The sequence below is a fragment of the Tachysurus vachellii genome, chromosome 17 (genome assembly GCF_030014155.1).
Source record: "Tachysurus vachellii isolate PV-2020 chromosome 17, HZAU_Pvac_v1, whole genome shotgun sequence".
NCBI lineage: Eukaryota > Metazoa > Chordata > Actinopteri > Siluriformes > Bagridae > Tachysurus > Tachysurus vachellii.
Window position 1 is genome coordinate 15,950,175 of NC_083476.1, and position 17,998 is coordinate 15,968,172.

General features: G+C 36.1%; 1 protein-coding gene across 1 annotated transcript; it reads left to right on the plus strand.

Annotated features, from left to right (window-relative positions):
* Positions 1–1,556: 1,556 nt before the first annotated feature.
* LOC132860403 (zinc finger matrin-type protein 2-like) lies at positions 1,557–8,529 on the plus strand. Its single transcript, XM_060891591.1, has 6 exons — positions 1,557–1,571; positions 4,168–4,258; positions 5,552–5,675; positions 6,670–6,743; positions 6,848–6,993; positions 8,389–8,529. Exons 1-6 carry the CDS (start codon positions 1,557–1,559, stop codon positions 8,527–8,529), a joined length of 591 nt encoding a protein of 196 aa, XP_060747574.1.
* Positions 8,530–17,998: the final 9,469 nt, after the last annotated feature.

Here is a 17,998-nt window from a genome sequence, read left to right on the forward strand (position 1 = left end):
GGCTGCCCACTGCTCCGGGTGTGTATTCACGGTGTGTGCACTTTGGATGGGTTAAACGCAGAGAACAATTCTGAGTATGGGTCACGTCACTTATTTGTCACTGAAGAGAACACAAGTTTACCTGATTGCTGTTCTCGCATTTCACTCTCATTTTGTTTCTTTATAGGTCCGCTTCATATTGTCATCTTTGTAAACATTAACACGCGCTGTAAAATGAGGCAGGGGGAGGCGGGGCCTTGCGTAATTTGCGGGGCCCTACGCAACTTGCGTAATGAGCGCATTTTTGCCGTGTAAAAATGTTTTTATTTAAAAAGTGAATAGAGTCATAAAGTGAATAGGGTGTATTTAAGGAACAAACCACTTGAGGGCGTGCTGTAAAAGGAAATTAATCAACACAGAATCACACGTTTTTTGTATATTATAGAAGATTTAACGCCTTTTGAGCAAACAGACTCAATAATGCAACATCACCAGGTAATAAGTGACATCTTTTGAAAACTATATTGGATATTTTGTAATTAGAATTTTGTTGGTTAAATTTAAAACCACAGTCTTTACATGCAGTCAAATTCTAGTTTTTAAGAGTAGAATTATAAGAGTAGAATTAGAATAAATATAGAGGAGAAAATTTAATTACATTTTCTCCTTTAGTTCTCCTTTAGTAAAATTACTTTTATTTTCACTAAATGTAGTTAAAAGTAGTCCTAATCTTCGTCATAGGAAAATTCTCATGTCTAGATGACAAATCTATGACCTCTTGGCAAAGTTCCTTTATGTTCTTCGGTATACACAGGTTTACTGTACTGCAACCACACCACAAGTTTAATCATTCAGCTCACTGCATAACCACAATTCTGTGTCATTGCAGACATATCTGTGTTGATCTGACAGAAGAAATTAGGCTTTTAAATAAAATAACCAGGTACTTTAGAATTCCTGAAGCCATTAATACAACCAGGAAAGACCTTTGGAACAGGCCTACTTGTGTAATAATGGTCAAAAACAGAGCTTGGGTTTTGTGCATGACCAGCCTGTCTGAACCCACTAACCACAAAACAACCCCATGTATAAATGAGCTATATTTTCCACAGGACTCTTTTTTAATTACAGATCCCTTCTGAGGGATGCACAAAGCAATGGTGTACATGGACAAGATTTTTATTTTGAAATGTTACTGTTATTGACCAGCTAAGCATGTTCCTTTTATACATGGCATGAGTTAAAAAAAAATGATTAACAAAACTCACATTATAAACATTTACAGAATCAGAATCAGAACACAGTGACGTCATTAGCACGTGTATAAAATGTTTTTATTTAAAAAGTGAATAGAGTCATAAAGTGAATAGAGTGTTTTTAAGGAACAAACCACTTGAGGGCGTGCGGTAAAAGGAAATTAATCAACACAGAATCAGAATCAGAACACACAAGGAATTCCAGCTGTTTAATAATCACAGACCAAGCTGTCTCAGTGTTACGACTTAAATTTAGTAAAATTGAGACATTTTTTGGATATTATCGAAGATTGAACACTTCCTGAGCAAACAGACTCAATAATGCAACATTACCAGGTAAGAAGTGACATCTTTTTAAAACTATATTGAATATTTTCTAATTAAAATTTTGTTGGTTAAATTTAAAACCACAGTCTTTACATGCAATAAAATTCTATTTTTTTAAGAGTAGAATTATAAGAGTAGAATAAGAATAAAAACAGAGGAGAAAAAAAACATGTACAGAAAATATACAAATGTAATATATGAACACAACTTGGTGGCAGATCTATATTCATGCATTATATCCATCAATGGATATACTGAGGATCTTGCACCTCAATGCAACTTAACAACATAAAGGAACTTGATATTTGTATTAGGTTTACACATTCTTAAAAGTTCATTGGCACTGACCAACCAGTGATGGGGACAAGTAAAACAACTTCAGGGAGCTAAGAGCCTTTATTTCTCCAAAGAACCATTGAGAAACCCATTTTCCAAAATGTATAAAACCAAGATACAAGTTTGGTCAAGTGAAATATTAACCAAGTACAAAATACTTGCAGTTACAGCAGTTTAAAAATTAGTCTGAGTGTTGGGTACTCATGGTGCCATGGTTATATTCATTAATGACAATCTCAAACATGTATCATATCTTTATTAGGTTTGTTTTCCACTACTTAAAGATGTACAAAAATATGCAAGGTACAAAAGAATTGTAAGAATTACCAGCAACTAAGTCAAAAAAGTGGAAACCAAGGGACTGGACTGAAAAAGAGAACAGCAAAACAAAGTGCTTTTAGGGGCAGGATTGTAGAGTGAGACAAAAGGCTCTGAAAGTGAAAATTTTCAATTTTGACAGAAACAAATGAGAACATCAATGAGCATAAAATAGTGAAAACATGCTGTGCTGGTTAATAATAAATCCATGTTACAAAGATGCCCTTTGATGCTTAACCACCACTAATGTGCTCTGTGCATGCAACAGCTTGTGATACAAGACAAAAAGGTACACATTTTCCTGGAAAACATGGTTTCAGACATGGTCTGTAGAAATCATGGTAAGTCAGTACATTGTCCAGAGTGGCTGTTCACTCTGCAAGGCAGTTCCACTGCACATGTTGTCAGTCTCCAGGAGAAACCTCAACCATCCCAAAACATTCTCCTCAGCAGTTAAGTGACTATTAAATGTGTAGCCCAGTCCGGAAGATGGGCCTTGCTGGCTTATTAATTCAGGCTGCACAGAAAAAGGAAAACAAAAGAGGAAGGTAAAAAACATGTCCGAGACACTGCTTGAAAGTTACAAAAGCTCAAATCTTGTTCCAATTACTTGGGACATGAGAGATTTCAAGAATCCATTGGTTGAGCCATCACTGGGTTGAGCAAGTACAGAAATGTTGGGGTTAGAGTTTTCAGCCTACCTTGCCTTTTATCTTTTTCCTTCTTCACCAAGGTCAGTGTTCATTTGCTCAAGCAAACCCTGCCTAAGGGCAAATGCATGCAAGCCATGCATTTGCCAGTCTCACCTGTTGTTTCCTGCCTGTCAGGAAGCTGGTGATCCACTGACAGATGGAAGGGGGTATAGTGAGCCTTAGGAGTTTGGAGTGGAGAATTTCCTAATTATTGTATTAAAAGTCAGCAAACAGAATCCGGGCGTATGTCCCTGGGCAGTCCAGGTGTTTCAGAATGTAGTGCAGTCCAATGTTGACTGTGTTGTCCACTGATCTGTTTGCACGGTAGGCAAACTGTAGGGGATCCAGCATCTGTTCTGTTTCAGTCTTTATGTGGACCAATACCAGCTGTTCCAAGGTCTTCATGACGACAGATGTCAGAGAGACAGGCCTGTAATCATTCAGTTCAGTGATGGAGGATTTCTTGGGGACCGGGATGATTGTGGAGAGTTAAAGCAGGAGGGGACTTCACACAGCTCCAGAGATCTGTTGAAGATATGGGTAAAGATAGGAGCCAGTTGGTCAGCACATGCTTTGAGACAGAAGGGGGAGACCCCGTCTGGGCCGGGAGCTGTATTAAATACACAACACTGTGTCCCCTGATTCCTTACTAGGGCTTTGAATCACATGATTCTTTTGTTAATATTTATGCGTTAGACTGTTTGTATGTTCACATTTCTTTTGAGAACAATATTCAGTATTGTTTATTTATCTAATCTTTTTCATAGACATTATGGGTCTGAACGATTCGATTCAGTTTTGATTCTGAGCCAGTTCGCAGTGACACATTGATTTATATATTGCATATTAAGTACTAAAACTGGTTTGTTTATTTATCAATTGCATTCGCATTTTTCACTTGAAAGAAATCACGTTACTTGCTTATTTCTTTTAATGAGTTATGATATAAAAAATATTATTTTATTTATTTTTTTTTTAAATCAGAAATGTTTGGGATTTATAGGTTACGAATATTGAAGTAATTCCTTCTCGTTGTACTATCTATTCCTGTCTGTCTTCTGACAGATAAGTTAATAATTGGTTGTGGTGTATCTTTACATTTATTTAGGTTTATTGTCTGAGAACCAGTATTGGAGCCTAGGAAGATTACTGTAACTCCATCCTGTACCTATCAGGGTCTCACAACAATATGTATAATCCTATGTATAATTCTATAGAAAAGTCTAAACTGAAAATAAACTTTTTCATGTTTTTAATAGGCACAGAATGATTTTCGGCGCAAGTGGGACAAGGATGAGTATGAACAATTGGCTCAAAAGCGAATCACAGAGGAAAGAAAGAAAAAAGATGGTGAGTACATTGTCCTCTCATGCTTTTCTATGCAATTTAGGAGTGCTGAGTCAAGCTGACCTTGTCTGATAGCCATTTTCTTTTTAGTCTAACTTGTTTCCAACATATTAACATATATTTTGCACAATCTTTTGTAATATTTGGTATAATAAACCTCATTTATATACAAAAATGCCTCATTTTTAGTAAAAAAAACAAAACAGAAATTTTGAATTACTTTTCAAAAAATTATTTTTTATTTTTTGAGGCACAAAAGTTGATGAATTATTACAGGCTGGTATATTTCAAAGCCAGGACATCGTTTTGAAACCATTTTGACCATTTTTAATGTTGGCAAATAATAAAACCTGTTTTTTTGCAGGTCAAACTGACTCGAATGCTTAGAAATCAAAAATTCTACAATGATCACCATTCTGTGTGATCAGCCTTACAATTGTGAACATTTTACGCTTGTAATGTCTATTTTGCTTTGATCACCCAAAAACAGGGTACACACACACATACACATATATATATACACACACACACACTCACACCACTCAAAAACATGGCATAATTTTTTGAGTAAATGGCATAATGTTTTTGAGTAAAATAAGCAGAAATTATTAAATATTATTTTGGATAACCACTGGCTGGTATATGTCAAACATTAGTCAGCATATACCCAGGTCAAAGCTGACTGATGCAACTGAATTCATAAGTAAGAGAGAGCAAACACAACATGTGTGTGTGTGTGTGTGTGTGTGTGTGTGTGTGTGTGTGTGTGTGTGTGTGTGTGTGTGTGTGTGTAAAGTTTGTTGGTAGATCAGATATTGCCACCAACTGGACAAATGCATATCACAAGTGTGAAATATTTACAAATGAGTAGCTTTTGTTTTTTCTGGAGGCCTAATGAATTGCAATGCCCAATGCTTGTGTGTGTGTATGTTTTGTGTGCGTGTGTTAGTGGACATTTTATGTGTGCATTTTTGTCTCTGTATGTATGCTCATTGCACTTGAAAGGGCAAAAGTGTGACCCATTGCCCCACTAAATGTGGCCAAATTCTGTGCAATCGTTTTCTGAAGCATTTTTCAAACATCATGCACCCTACCTTTAATGTAAACTAGTTGGTTTAGCGTATTACAGCATCATCAATTGTTGACAGAATAACTTAATTCCTTGGCAGGCTAATGACAAAACTCAAAATTAGTTTAGATTTCAGTGATGGTCATGACACTAATAAAGTGGCCACTGAGTTTAATTAATTGATTAGTGTTTAATTGATTAATTTATTTCTGTATTCGCTTCTCTAGGCAAACCCGTACCCCCGGTCAAACTAGCGCCCCTCCGGCACAGAGACTACAAGGTGGATTTGGAGTCTAATCTTGGAAGGACCACCTTCATCACAAAGACCACACCACAAGCTAAGATGGGAGGGTAGGTCGCTGATGAACATCTGCAGAAGGCCTACATGTCCTTTTTCACATTGTCACACTCCATCTCCAAATTCCACATCAAACCATTTTAGTTTAGTTATTTCCTGCTTATTTGACTGTTATTTACACACTACTAGAAAATAGGGATTTCTCTGGAGGCGTGGGTAAAATGGCAAAAATGTCATTACAATGTGCAAACCACTTATACACAGTGCATGAGGCTACAAACCCCAAAATACTGTTAGATAGTGAGGATTAAATAAGTGTGCCATTTATTGTATGTAGTTTGTCTACTCATCATTTTTCAAGTTCATGTCAGGAAATTTATTTGCATGCTTTCTGAACAAAATCGGCCCCTTTCCAAACCCTTTGCATCATTTCATCAAAGACCATGATTATAAACTGTGACTTCGTGCAGTATTTTAATACATTTTCTTAAAGGTGAAGAATTTAACTCATAATATTACATTTGACATCATAAATTAGAATAGCTGTAATAATGACTAAAACAATTAATTTACAAACATTCCACGTTGATGTAGTAATGTGTCTAGCAATGTTGAGAACATATGAAAGGAAATTTTGCATATGTACATGTTTATATTGAGACTGAAGTCTATACCACAGATTTATACCACAGATTGGTGACAGAAAAAAAATAAACCTTCTAAGCGGATCAACACACTGATTAGACAGTTTAAAATTCAATTCTGATGAAAACATCAACCCTAGTAACACATTAGTGGCTTCAATGCCGTTTTATAAGGTTGCCCAAATTTTCCATGTGGGTTTTACACTACTTCAGCAAGTTGAGTGATCGGATCACAAGTTGTGTCCCATTCACACCCTGTTCACTTGTGATATGTTTACACAGAGTCTGATATTAAACAGCCTCTCACCATAACCCTCTCTGTGGACAGGGCTCACTCTGTACCTTTACTTTTTTATGTTTCATTAGTACGTCTCATAAGTGATGCTGTACTTTTTCCCTTTAGGCACTACTGCAACGTTTGTGATTGTGTTGTGAAAGACTCCGTCAACTTTCTGGATCACATCAATGGCAAGAAGCGTGAGTATTCACTTTTATTACCATTTATTTTATTTTATTTTAATTTACCATATGCAGTAGGTACTGTACCACACGTTAAAGTTTGCTTTTTTCTTCTTGTACAGACCAGAGGAACCTGGGAATGTCAACGAGTGTGGAACGCTCCACCTTGGACCAGGTTAAAAAACGTTTCGAGGTGCACAAAAAGAAACTGGAAGAAAAAAAAAAGAAGGACGATTCTGAAGAGCGAATGAAGGAATTGCGAGAAGAGGTGGGTTATGGGATTAAGCTTATTCTCACATCAGGAGGGTTGTTGGTTTGGTTTGAGAAGGAAACGTTCTGAGCTACGAGAAAATCACATCATAGTAAGTTTGTAACTGTAATTCTATGTATAGACAGAGCAGTAACAAAGAACATACGGCTTCTCCTTCATCTCGTATAAAATAATGCATATATACACTGCTGAATTTTATACACAAACACCAAATTTCCCTCCATGATGTTTCATTTTAGCTGCAAGAAATCTCCTGCTAGTTGTGCCACATGCTGCTAAGCAATACGATGAAAGCAGGTAGTAGGAACACCTGCTGGTTACTTCATAGTACAGCGACTGGCTGTTCTATTTTGGTTATGCGTTTATTGATTCATTATGTAATCAAACAATCTACAAAACCTGATCGTTTTACAGTCTTCATCTGTTCAGTTAGAGCGAGTCTGTGTCCATGATTGCCTCATATTCCCGTTCTTGCCTGACAGGCGTTGAACCCCACGTGGTCGTCTTCTGTAGCCTGTCTATTTGATAGGTTGTACATGAGATGCTTTTCTGCTTGCGATTTATATAAAGCATGGATATTTATGCTGCCGTCAGCTCGAATCACTCTGGCCATTCTCCTCTGTCATCTCATCAACAAGGTGTTTCTGTTTCGTTTTGTTTTCCCTCCGTTCTGATGTTTCATGTTAGTATTGACATGAAAGTATCTTCTTTATGAAATACTTGAACTAGCACTTTCTCCCCTGTTTGTTGTATGTATTTAAAAAGAAAAAAAAAGGCTCATGGTATCTTAAGTCTGTATCCCAGTGAACCAGAGTTAATTTATTCAATAATAGAGACTTAAAAGCACTTTTGTATGTCGCTCTGGATGAGGACCTCTGCCAAATGCTATAAATGTATTGACTGAGACTCTTTCATCAGTGTTCATCTACGTATACAATTAAGAGAAAGGTCTTTACTATTACTTTATTAAGCACTGTGCATTTTTTTGATAGACAGCCAAATTATGGTTAGGGACTGAGTAAATAATGATCACATTTCCCAGAAAGCATTTTGAGACTAGATTTTTTAATTTGCAGAAATGAGGAAGGACAAATGTGATTATTTTGAGCTACTCTGACTAATTCTTATAGAGACGCAACAGTTCTTTCCTCTATATAAAGCATAAATTCTAAAGATCTAAACCTTAATCTAATCAAACACCATGAACTGAAGAATTAATGATGTGCTTATGTTGAGGGAACATCAACAGAGTGCTACTTTAATCACGTCTATTATATAATCATGAGAATGATATTAGGAATGTATTTCATTCTGCTGTTCTATAATACTGTAGTTTTTCTGTGCATAATACATACAATACATTTTATGGAATTGTTGTATGTCTGTTTTCAGGAGGAAAAGGCAAAAGCGTACAAAAAGGAGAAGCTAAAAGAAAAGAAACGAAAAGCAGAATACGACCTTAATTTTGAAGATGAGGAAATGGCTGCTGTAATGGGATTCTCAAAATTCAGTTCCTCCAAAAAGCCCCATTGAATATTAATGTGTTGCATGTACCAATGCTGAGGCCTCACTGCTCTGTTTAGCTTGAGGACTGGTCAGTATTTTTTTTTCCCCTCTATTGTTTTCAAATGCACAATGAGAATACAATGAGAAAATTCACAGCCAACAATAACCAAAGATCCACTTATTTTGCCATCCTTGGTTATTTGACATTTTAGTACTTGTCCAAGTCTGGTGATTTAGTATTCCATTAATTTTCCAGTCTACTATAGATTTGGAGTTACACAGTACACTAAAGCAATATTGCATTGATCTACCAATGAATATCTCAGTGACATGAGGTAAAGTGTGTAGGTGCTAAAGGATAAAACGTATTTGTTTTTTTCTCCTCTGCCTTTGGTCCTCTTTTAAGATTTGAATGTTTGTTGATACCTTTCTCATTTTACATTAAAAACCTTTTAAACTTTTTATTTGAATACATATTTATTCTATTTATGCTATCAGATTTCATCTGACTGACTCCATTTCAGTGAAAATCTCAGTGTTCTGAATCAGCTCATGTGCAAGCCTTTATTTTTTGTTTAATAAAATAATGGTTATTACAACACATTAAGTCATCCTTATTTGCTTCCATGTGTAACACTACTGTAGACCACTCCTTCAAAATTAGTTTGAAAGAGGAACACTTCTAGAGAGCACGGGCCCAAAAAGGAAATACTTCAAATCACTCAAGGTACAAAGATTTATTACAAAAATAGGACACCAAATGATTTACACAACAATCAAACACACATGAAATGATTTATGTAAATAACTCATCAAAAATTGGTCCCAGCTCTCCAAGATGCTAACAGCCAGCTCACACTCTTACTACTGTATATTAGCTAGTTTCCTGGCATGTGACAGACCCTTAAAGCATAGGGAGACATTCCCCTGATAATACATACTGAAAAGAAAACAAATAAAACTATAAAACTAACAACTCAGGGCTGGGAAGGTGTTATATATAAAAAAGAAATACAAAAGCCCCAGCCAACTGGACTCGTACATGAACAATCCACAAAATCCATGTGCTGCCACCATGTAGCACACACCTCTGAGACCGGCCAGCCAGGGAAACAAACAAAAAACAACACAGGAGAAACAGCAATTGACTTAAATCTAAAACAGAAGAAAACAAAATTAACAATACATCATGTTTTATTAAAACATGAAACATTTTAAAACCATGGTTACCAACTGCATGATCTCACTCATTTTCTACCGCTTATCCGAACTACCTTGGATCACGGGGAGCCTGTGCCTATCTCAGGCGTCATCGGGCATCAAGGCAGGATACACCCTGGACGGAGTGCCAACCCATCGCAGGGCACTACATGGATTTCAAATGATTTATAAAAAGAACAACATACTTGGATGTAATATTTTACCCCTAAGAACCTTTACCTTCTTTTTTGAATGAAATGTGGCATTTTAATTACATTTACATTGCTCTCAAAACTTTTGGGGCTATTTGTAGATTATTTATTTATTGTTCATTCAAAGTTTTAGTGAATTTCAATTGATTTAAATTTAAATTAAGCATGCCTGAAAGAAGAAAAAAAGGTTGTGGAAAACTGGCTAAATGCTAGTGTGTCATTCCTGAAAGAGTCGGCTCTTTTAGAACAGTGTTGTGATGAGCCGACTCTCATTTTTGAGCTGTTTTTGGATGAGCTAATGGACGCGTTATTTTTGGAATGTTATTTGGTTAAATGGAAACTAAAGTAAAATTGCGTGAAAGTCTGTAGTTGTTGAGTTCTGGCTAATTACTGGTCAATATCTTTTTTGTCCGATTTGGGAGCTGAAGATTCGACTCTGAACTGAGCCAAATGATTTGACACTGTGAACACAGTAGGAATTTGCCCAGAAATGAGTTAATCTACAAGTTTCACCGAGTTTGATTTGCGACAGTACTCCTATGTCACCACTTGGTGTCGTGTTTGTGTACCAAAAATATATAAATTGTATGATTATATCAAAAGTACAACTATTTTAATAGTTTAAGTCTATATTTCAGTTGCTACTTATTCTGTTGCTCATAAATAATCATGAAGTGAAGCAAGTAACCAAGTTACTACTAAATGAATGAAAACATAAATATGAACCCAACATTCTATGAGATTATGTACTATTTCTAGCCCTGTAATAGTGTTTATTAGACTGTACTGTTTGGGTTAGACTTATTTGATAATAAATCTAATAAAGCTTATATAATGACTTGTTACTAGCATGTAGCCAATGAACAATGAAAAACATCTTATAGTAAGTAATGACTTGATGTCATTACAGAACTGAAATAACGATTTGGTCATTTTGTGTGTTTAGAACAGGAAAAAGGCCATTGAGACTAGATTAATCCAGGAACCTTGCAATCGTCTGCTAGAGACATGCCTCAGAAGCAGGGCTTGCTAGCCTAAATGGGCCAGTTAAGCTATACGTCAATATAATATTTAATTTTTTCACATCAGATTATTTGCTCTTGACAAATGTCATAAAGTTAAATCTAACACAACAGCACCACAAATAATCTTTAAAAATATGTAGACTGGAATAAAGAAGCCAGGCTGATTTTTTCTAGCTCAGCCTATAGATTCATACATCCTCGTCAGGTCTTTACACAAAGTGATATTGGAGTTGCTTTTTATTTGGGCTGATATTTTCAGCCCACTTGACTGACACATCCATAACATGTCATTACCATTAACTGAGGTGCATATGAAATACAGTCGTGGGTGTCATCAAAGTAAACGAGGAGGGTTACAGTATATACAGTGTCATCTCCAGAATACATTTGGAGACAAACTTAAATGGACTAAACACATACCGTTCAATCAAAGGACAAATTACACAAAAGGATGTACAATAAAGCCATAAGGGTTTTTTTATACAAAAGGATTACAAATTTGATTACATCAAAAAATATTACATCACTTTTATTATGTTATTGATAAAACCTCATGATTTAATGCACCAAGCTACTGATATATTTGCTTTTTAGCTCTACCATCTCATATCCCAAACACCTGTCACTACTGAGAACACATAGACAAGTACTGGTGCAATATTAGAAGACAGAGCATTAGTAATCAGGACAGACTCTTATTTGTTGCAATCATGTGTATAAGAATAAAAGAGTTGATTCGATATAAATAGAAAGAAAAGTCTAATCCAATTTCTAGGTTTGAAAAAATAAACAGCTGGTTATCAGCACTGAGTTGAAAAAATTGGCCAATCATGTCTGTGACTTTGATTTGACTTAATCTCCTGTGTTACTTCATATACAGCCACTTACACCCCATTTACACTCAGCATCCATTTCATCTGCCAGGAAATGGAAAAAAAATTGTTCTGTGTAGTGAGTACTGTAGGGTTGAAAGATATGAGGATACACAAACTGCAAATGTTATCACCAGGAATGAATCTAGATGATGAAAAATAATGCTGCACATAAAGTTCACCCATTTCCATTAACAAATAAAAGGTCCTGGGTACAAAAACTGAAAACATGTTTAGGTGGCATGACACTACCTCAGAGCTGTTTATTTTCCTATCGGCCTTATCTGAGAATTGTTTTCCCTCTTATACGACAGGAATATGCAAATTGTTCTAATGAACAACACAGTGTACTTGTCTATAACAGTTTATTATTATGTGTATCAGTTATAAATAGCTGTTTCTTAACCAGCCTCACTTTTTTCAGTTCAGTTTATTATACCATTCTGCCCTAAAGACTGTAAACTAACAACAGGCTAAACACTAAAGACTCCTTCTACATAACTGTTAAATATTAATCTCCTTACAGAACATCTCACCATATCAATCATCATATAGGTTACGTGTTATATGAGCGATATCAGAACTGTGCATTATTATAAATGTGTGATTTGTCTTGTAGCCAGCACAAAGCTGCTATTATAGAAATGTCATTAACACCTTCAGAGTATCGAGAATCCAGTAGTGCTGTGGTATGAAGAAGAGTAAGAGTACATGATCCTGCCTCTGAAAAACCAGGGATTAAAAGCAAAGTAATCATCTACAAAAAAGTTTAAAAATAACAGTACCATGCAAAGTCACATACTACATAAAAATTTAATATCACATTATAAATCTGAACAAAATTCCTTAATAAAAGCTTCAATATTGCGTTCAACAAGATACATATGTAGATAAATGTGGTGTGAAAGCACAATAAAGAAGCCGTTCAAATAATGTTCCTTGTGTCTTGTGTGAATATTTGATCAGCATCATCACACCTGCTTCTTGGTACTTGGGCGCAGAGGATCTAAAAAAGAGAAACATTAAAAAAAATTGTCAATACTTATTATTAGCAGATTTATTCATTTTTTACTGTATGTGTGTAACTGCTTGCCTTAATTGAAAAAATCCTCTCTTCTCCTCTTTTTTTTTTTTTTTTCTAATTTCCCAGGAGATCTTGGAGATGAGTCTAGATAAGTTACACAACACAGCATATTGTATAAGCCACCAAATTAAGAAGATGACACACACAACGCTGATGCTTGGGTAGATGATACTCCAGCCCACTGTTGGTGTTTAAAATTGAACAGGTGTCCTGAACCTCAACTCATCTTCCTCACTCTCCAGTGTCACTGCCTCAGAGTTAGCACCAATCAACTCCTCCTGACTCTGTTCACCACACACCTTAAATGCTTTAATAAAATTTGATCCACTATCAGTTGTTGTTCTGACGATTTTTTCTGAGATGCCATATTCTGAGTGGATGTCATCCAAGGTCCCAGCAAGCAAATCAAATGTATGTGATCCTTTCAAATGTCGAATCTACGCTGGAAAGGAGGTCTGCTACCATTGCCTTTAGACAATAAAGTGAGCAGTTACACCGATGCAACTCCGTTGTTGTGCTGTCCAACAATCAGTAGTAGTACCTATATAGCTGACCTATATAGTACCTATATAGTACCTATTTAACTTTGCGGCTGCTTCCTCGATTCTCAGCTTCACTGTTGGTCTGGACAAAACTGTACAGCTAGGTTGCATTGTATGGTTTAGATTTATGAATGTTGGAAGTTCAACTATGGTAAAGGGCTGAAGGCTTTCACAGACAAACTCCACTACAAGCCTGTCAATTTTGGACTGAGTAACCTGCCTACATGACATGGAGTAGTTTTTAATCTTCATCTGTTTCACAGCTGATTCACCCCTCTGTTCTTCAGTTTTTTCTTTTCAATGCGCATTCATTGTACTGCTTTAATTGTATGGATGTTTTCGCTGTAAAAAAAAAAGAAAAATCGAGTAACACATTTGTAACCACTAACAAAAATTTAAAAAATAAATAAACATGATTTAAATGTAAAACTGATGTTTTATGAAATTTGTTATTTATGGGTTTTACATTAAAACATACACCTATAATAAGCCGCAGAGCCGATCCTGACCTCCCTGGGGCCCTAAGCAAAATTCTGCTAAGGGGCCCGCTTACCTGACCCGTGAGTTGAATGAGGTATAAACAAATCTTTATTGAATGGAATATTTTATGATATATACTCGGTGTTCTTTAATGCTTTAATCTCTCGTGTCTATAGTTTTAATACCATATATTTAAGACAATTGTTAGGGTTGTTTGTTATTGTTGTGTTTGTGTTTTCTTCATTTTTAATATTTTTTTGTACATATTTTGGAACTATTTAGTAACTTTATATATATATATATATAAAAAGGGTTAACATGTTTTTACATTCTCTCTTTTTGCATTTGTAATATCTTTTTGACCCCTTAACAGATCTTGTATCAATTAAGTAACTTTAGATTTGATAAATCTTTGAAAAAGCATGCATCGCGATCTACAGAATATTCAAGCCACGGCTGTGACTGATACCAAGCGGCTGATCCAAAAAGAGTTCGGGGGTATGATTTCAGAACCAGCTGGTAAGGATTCGCCCTGTTTAAATCATTCAGGACAGAATTGCTGCAACTTTGAGTTGGTGTATTTGTGTTTTTGACACCATCGGAAGCTGCAGATGAACTCGACACATCCATTTCTCCGACCTCATTGCCGCAAATGGATGAGGAAGTGGTAGCTGTGTCCTGGAGAGCTAAAGTGGTTTTCTTTTGTCCTTTTGGAACAGAAAATCTGTACATGTTGTATTTTATTAGGCTATATATAGTGTGTTAATCAAGTTCACTAACAGTTCTAATAAAGTTATTGTGACTGTCGTTTATTGCTCTATAAGCACGTTCGTTTACCTCAAAGGTTGCGTGAATGTGAATGAATGAGCTAAGTCTGTCTGTCTGTCTGTCTGTCTAGGAGGGGAAAAAAGGGGGTTGGGCAGAAATTAGAAAATAACGTATCTCGAGCTGAATTGAATATTGCACCAATTTTGTGATTGGCTGTTATGTGGTGTGGGGCCAGGTTGGGCCAAGCCTCTGATTGGGTGGGCCACGCCCACTCTGCCCCCCCCCGTGGAGCCGGGCCTGCAGTAAACATTAACACGCGCTGTAAAATGAGGCAGGGGGAGGCGGGGCCTTGCTTAATTTGAATATTATATATTTATAAACAAAACATTTATATCAACATCACTAAAATGCTATGTTCCTTATTGAAAAAGACCACATTATTAATTCACAGCAAGAATTAATTATAATTTATATATTTAATCTATCTATCTATCTATCTATCTATCTATCTATCTATCTATCTATCTATCTATCTATCTATCTATCTAGACTTTTATATATCTATTTTAATTAATGTAGAAAACATTTATCACAAATAACAGTGATATCGCAAATAAAAGGAAGTGATAAAAAATCAAACTCTTAAGAAAAATTGTTTATTATAACAATAATAATTACAATTGTAATATTAATTATAACACAAAATACTTAAGAATAAACCTACTTGAAGTACTATATTAAAGATTTTCAGCAAAAGTAGCCTATTTCACAGTAAGTCATATTTTCTAATTGTAGAAAGAGGCTATTTTTTAATTACATTTTTTACTTTATTAACATGTATTTGTTGTTGTTAAATATGAGAAATAAAACCTGAGGTGTGTGATGTATCACCTTATTATAATTACACTCATTGTCCATGTCATTAGGACATTTATTCTTTCATTAAGTTATCTAATCAACCAGTCAGATGTTATTGCAATGCTCTGCGGGTCAAGAGCATCAGTTAATGTTCAGATCAACCAACAATGTGCAGTGGATCTCTCGAACTTTGACTGTGACAAAGATGGTGCTAAATTGGCTGGTTTGAATATTTCATAAACTCCTGAAATTTTGACACACAACAGTCTCTAGATTTTACACAGAATGGCCTCGTTGATACCAGGGGTCAGAGAAAAATGGGCAGTTTGGTTTGTCCCTGCTAGGAACAAAATAGTAACTCAAATAATCACTCTTTACTGTGTTGAGCAGAAAAAGTATGGAATTATAATGATGCCTAATGTGTTTGAAACAAATAAGTGTGATGAATAACACTAATTGGGGAAAAAACGGTGCTTGCATTTAATTGGCTGCAATTGAACATTGTTGTTTAATTAAGCCTTTCTCTACTTGTTGCTTTGGTCTTCGTCAATGCCCGCTTGCACCACCTGCTGGTGAAGCGGAGAAGCAGCAGGTGGCAATCATGCATCGGTGTTCGACGACTTCTCCTGTGATTCCCGGATGTAAGACATAGAATTTCTTGTCAAATTGTAGTCGCCGAATTTTGAACATTGAACATTATTAGTTATGAACATTGAATTTTTTAACAATGAAATTGTGTTTAAAACGTTTAAAATTCTTCGAAAAATGCACAGCTTAATTATACAACCATGTTGACTTGCAGCCCGTTTAAATGCAAGCACTGTTGATGTGATGCACTATTTGTTTTTCAATTAGTGATATTCAGCACACTTATTTACTTCAAACACATTAACATTATTATAAATGTCTCAGCATGCACAAAACAATCCAACTTTAAAGTGGATGGGAAACAACAGCACTTTGAGAACTGTCCAGTTCTGAAACCATGGGCACTAAAATGAAGTTGGTTTTCCCCTTTCTGAAGGCTTTGCACTACATTTTGGAAGGTTGCACTCTTATAGCTATAAGAGCATAAGTTCTGTTGGTTAATTAAGTCAGGCAAGAAGGCCAGGCGCAAAACAGCCACAGCTGACACATTACATAATTACAGATAGATAGATAAATAAATAAATAAATAATAAACCCGAGGTAGTTCGGATAAAGCGGTAGAAAATGAATGAATGAATGAATAAATAATAAAATAATAGCAGTAAAAATTAATTCATGATTATACAAAAGCCAAATAAAAAAAAGGTTTTCAATCGGTTTTTAAACATGGAAACAGTGGGTGCCTGACTGATGTGCGGAGGCAAGCTGCCCCATAGCCTAGGGGCAGCAACAGAGAAGGCATGGTCTCCTCTGAGCTTCCTATTTGATCCTTGGGTGTCAAGAAGCATTTGATCAGCTGACATGAGCAAACGGGCAGGAGTGTAGGGGTGCAGTTCAGTAAGGTAAGACGGGATGAGGCCATTTAAAGATTTAAAAACAAATAAACAAACCCTAAAATACACTTGCAGTTAGTGAAGTGAGGCCAAAATTGGTGTAAAATGATCATATTTCCTTGCACCAGTCAAAAGAGGTGCAGCAGCATTTTGGACCAACTGAAGGCGAGTAATCCAGCCGAGATGTAATAAAGGCATGGATTACCGTCTCAAATTGTTGCCTGGACACCTTAGATTTTATTTTTGCCAAGCGCCTTAGGTGAAAGAAACTGGACTTCACCCCTGCACCAATTTGGCTATCCAATTTAAGATCTACATCCATTTTAAAGCCAGGATTGGTTATCACGGGTCTAACATATGATGCCAATGGACCCAGGTCAACAGGGGGTGGCTTGCAGGAGCCACTTGGGCCAAACAACATCACCTCTGTCTTGTTATCATTAAACTGTAGGAAGTTTAATGCCATCCAAGCTTTAATGTCATCAAGACATGAAAGAAGATGTGTAATGGAGAAACCCTCCTTTCGCTTTACAGGTGTATAGATCTGGGTGTCATCTGCATAACAATGGAAGGATATCCCGTGGTGTCTAAGGATGATTCCCAAGGAAAGCAGATAAAACGATAAGAGTAATAGCCCCAGAACTGAGCCCAGTGGAACCCCGTAAGACTTAAACCACTCTAAAACAGGGCCACAAGTTGACCTAGGCGAGATATTAGAATTTGATGGTCAACTCTGTCAAAGGCAGCAGTTAGATCTAGCAGGACAATGATCACAAAGTCACCAGAATCAGACGCAATGAGGATATCATTAAAAACCCTTAACAAAGCTGACTCTGTGCTCTGCAATGTTTTGGCTTCCAAGCAAGCAGACTGTGGGGCATTAAGAACAGAGTCGATTGTATTAAAAAGCACTCGGGTTATGATAGTTGGAGGAGATTATGGATGAAAAATGCTGTCTTCTGGCCTCTTTAATA

Coding starts and splice junctions, on each gene's coding strand:
- LOC132860403 (XM_060891591.1), top strand. Junction 4,259..5,551: donor GGAAAGAAAGAAAAAAGATG/GTGAGTACATTG, acceptor TCGCTTCTCTAG/GCAAACCCGTACCCCCGGTC. Junction 5,676..6,669: donor CCACAAGCTAAGATGGGAGG/GTAGGTCGCTGA, acceptor TTTTCCCTTTAG/GCACTACTGCAACGTTTGTG.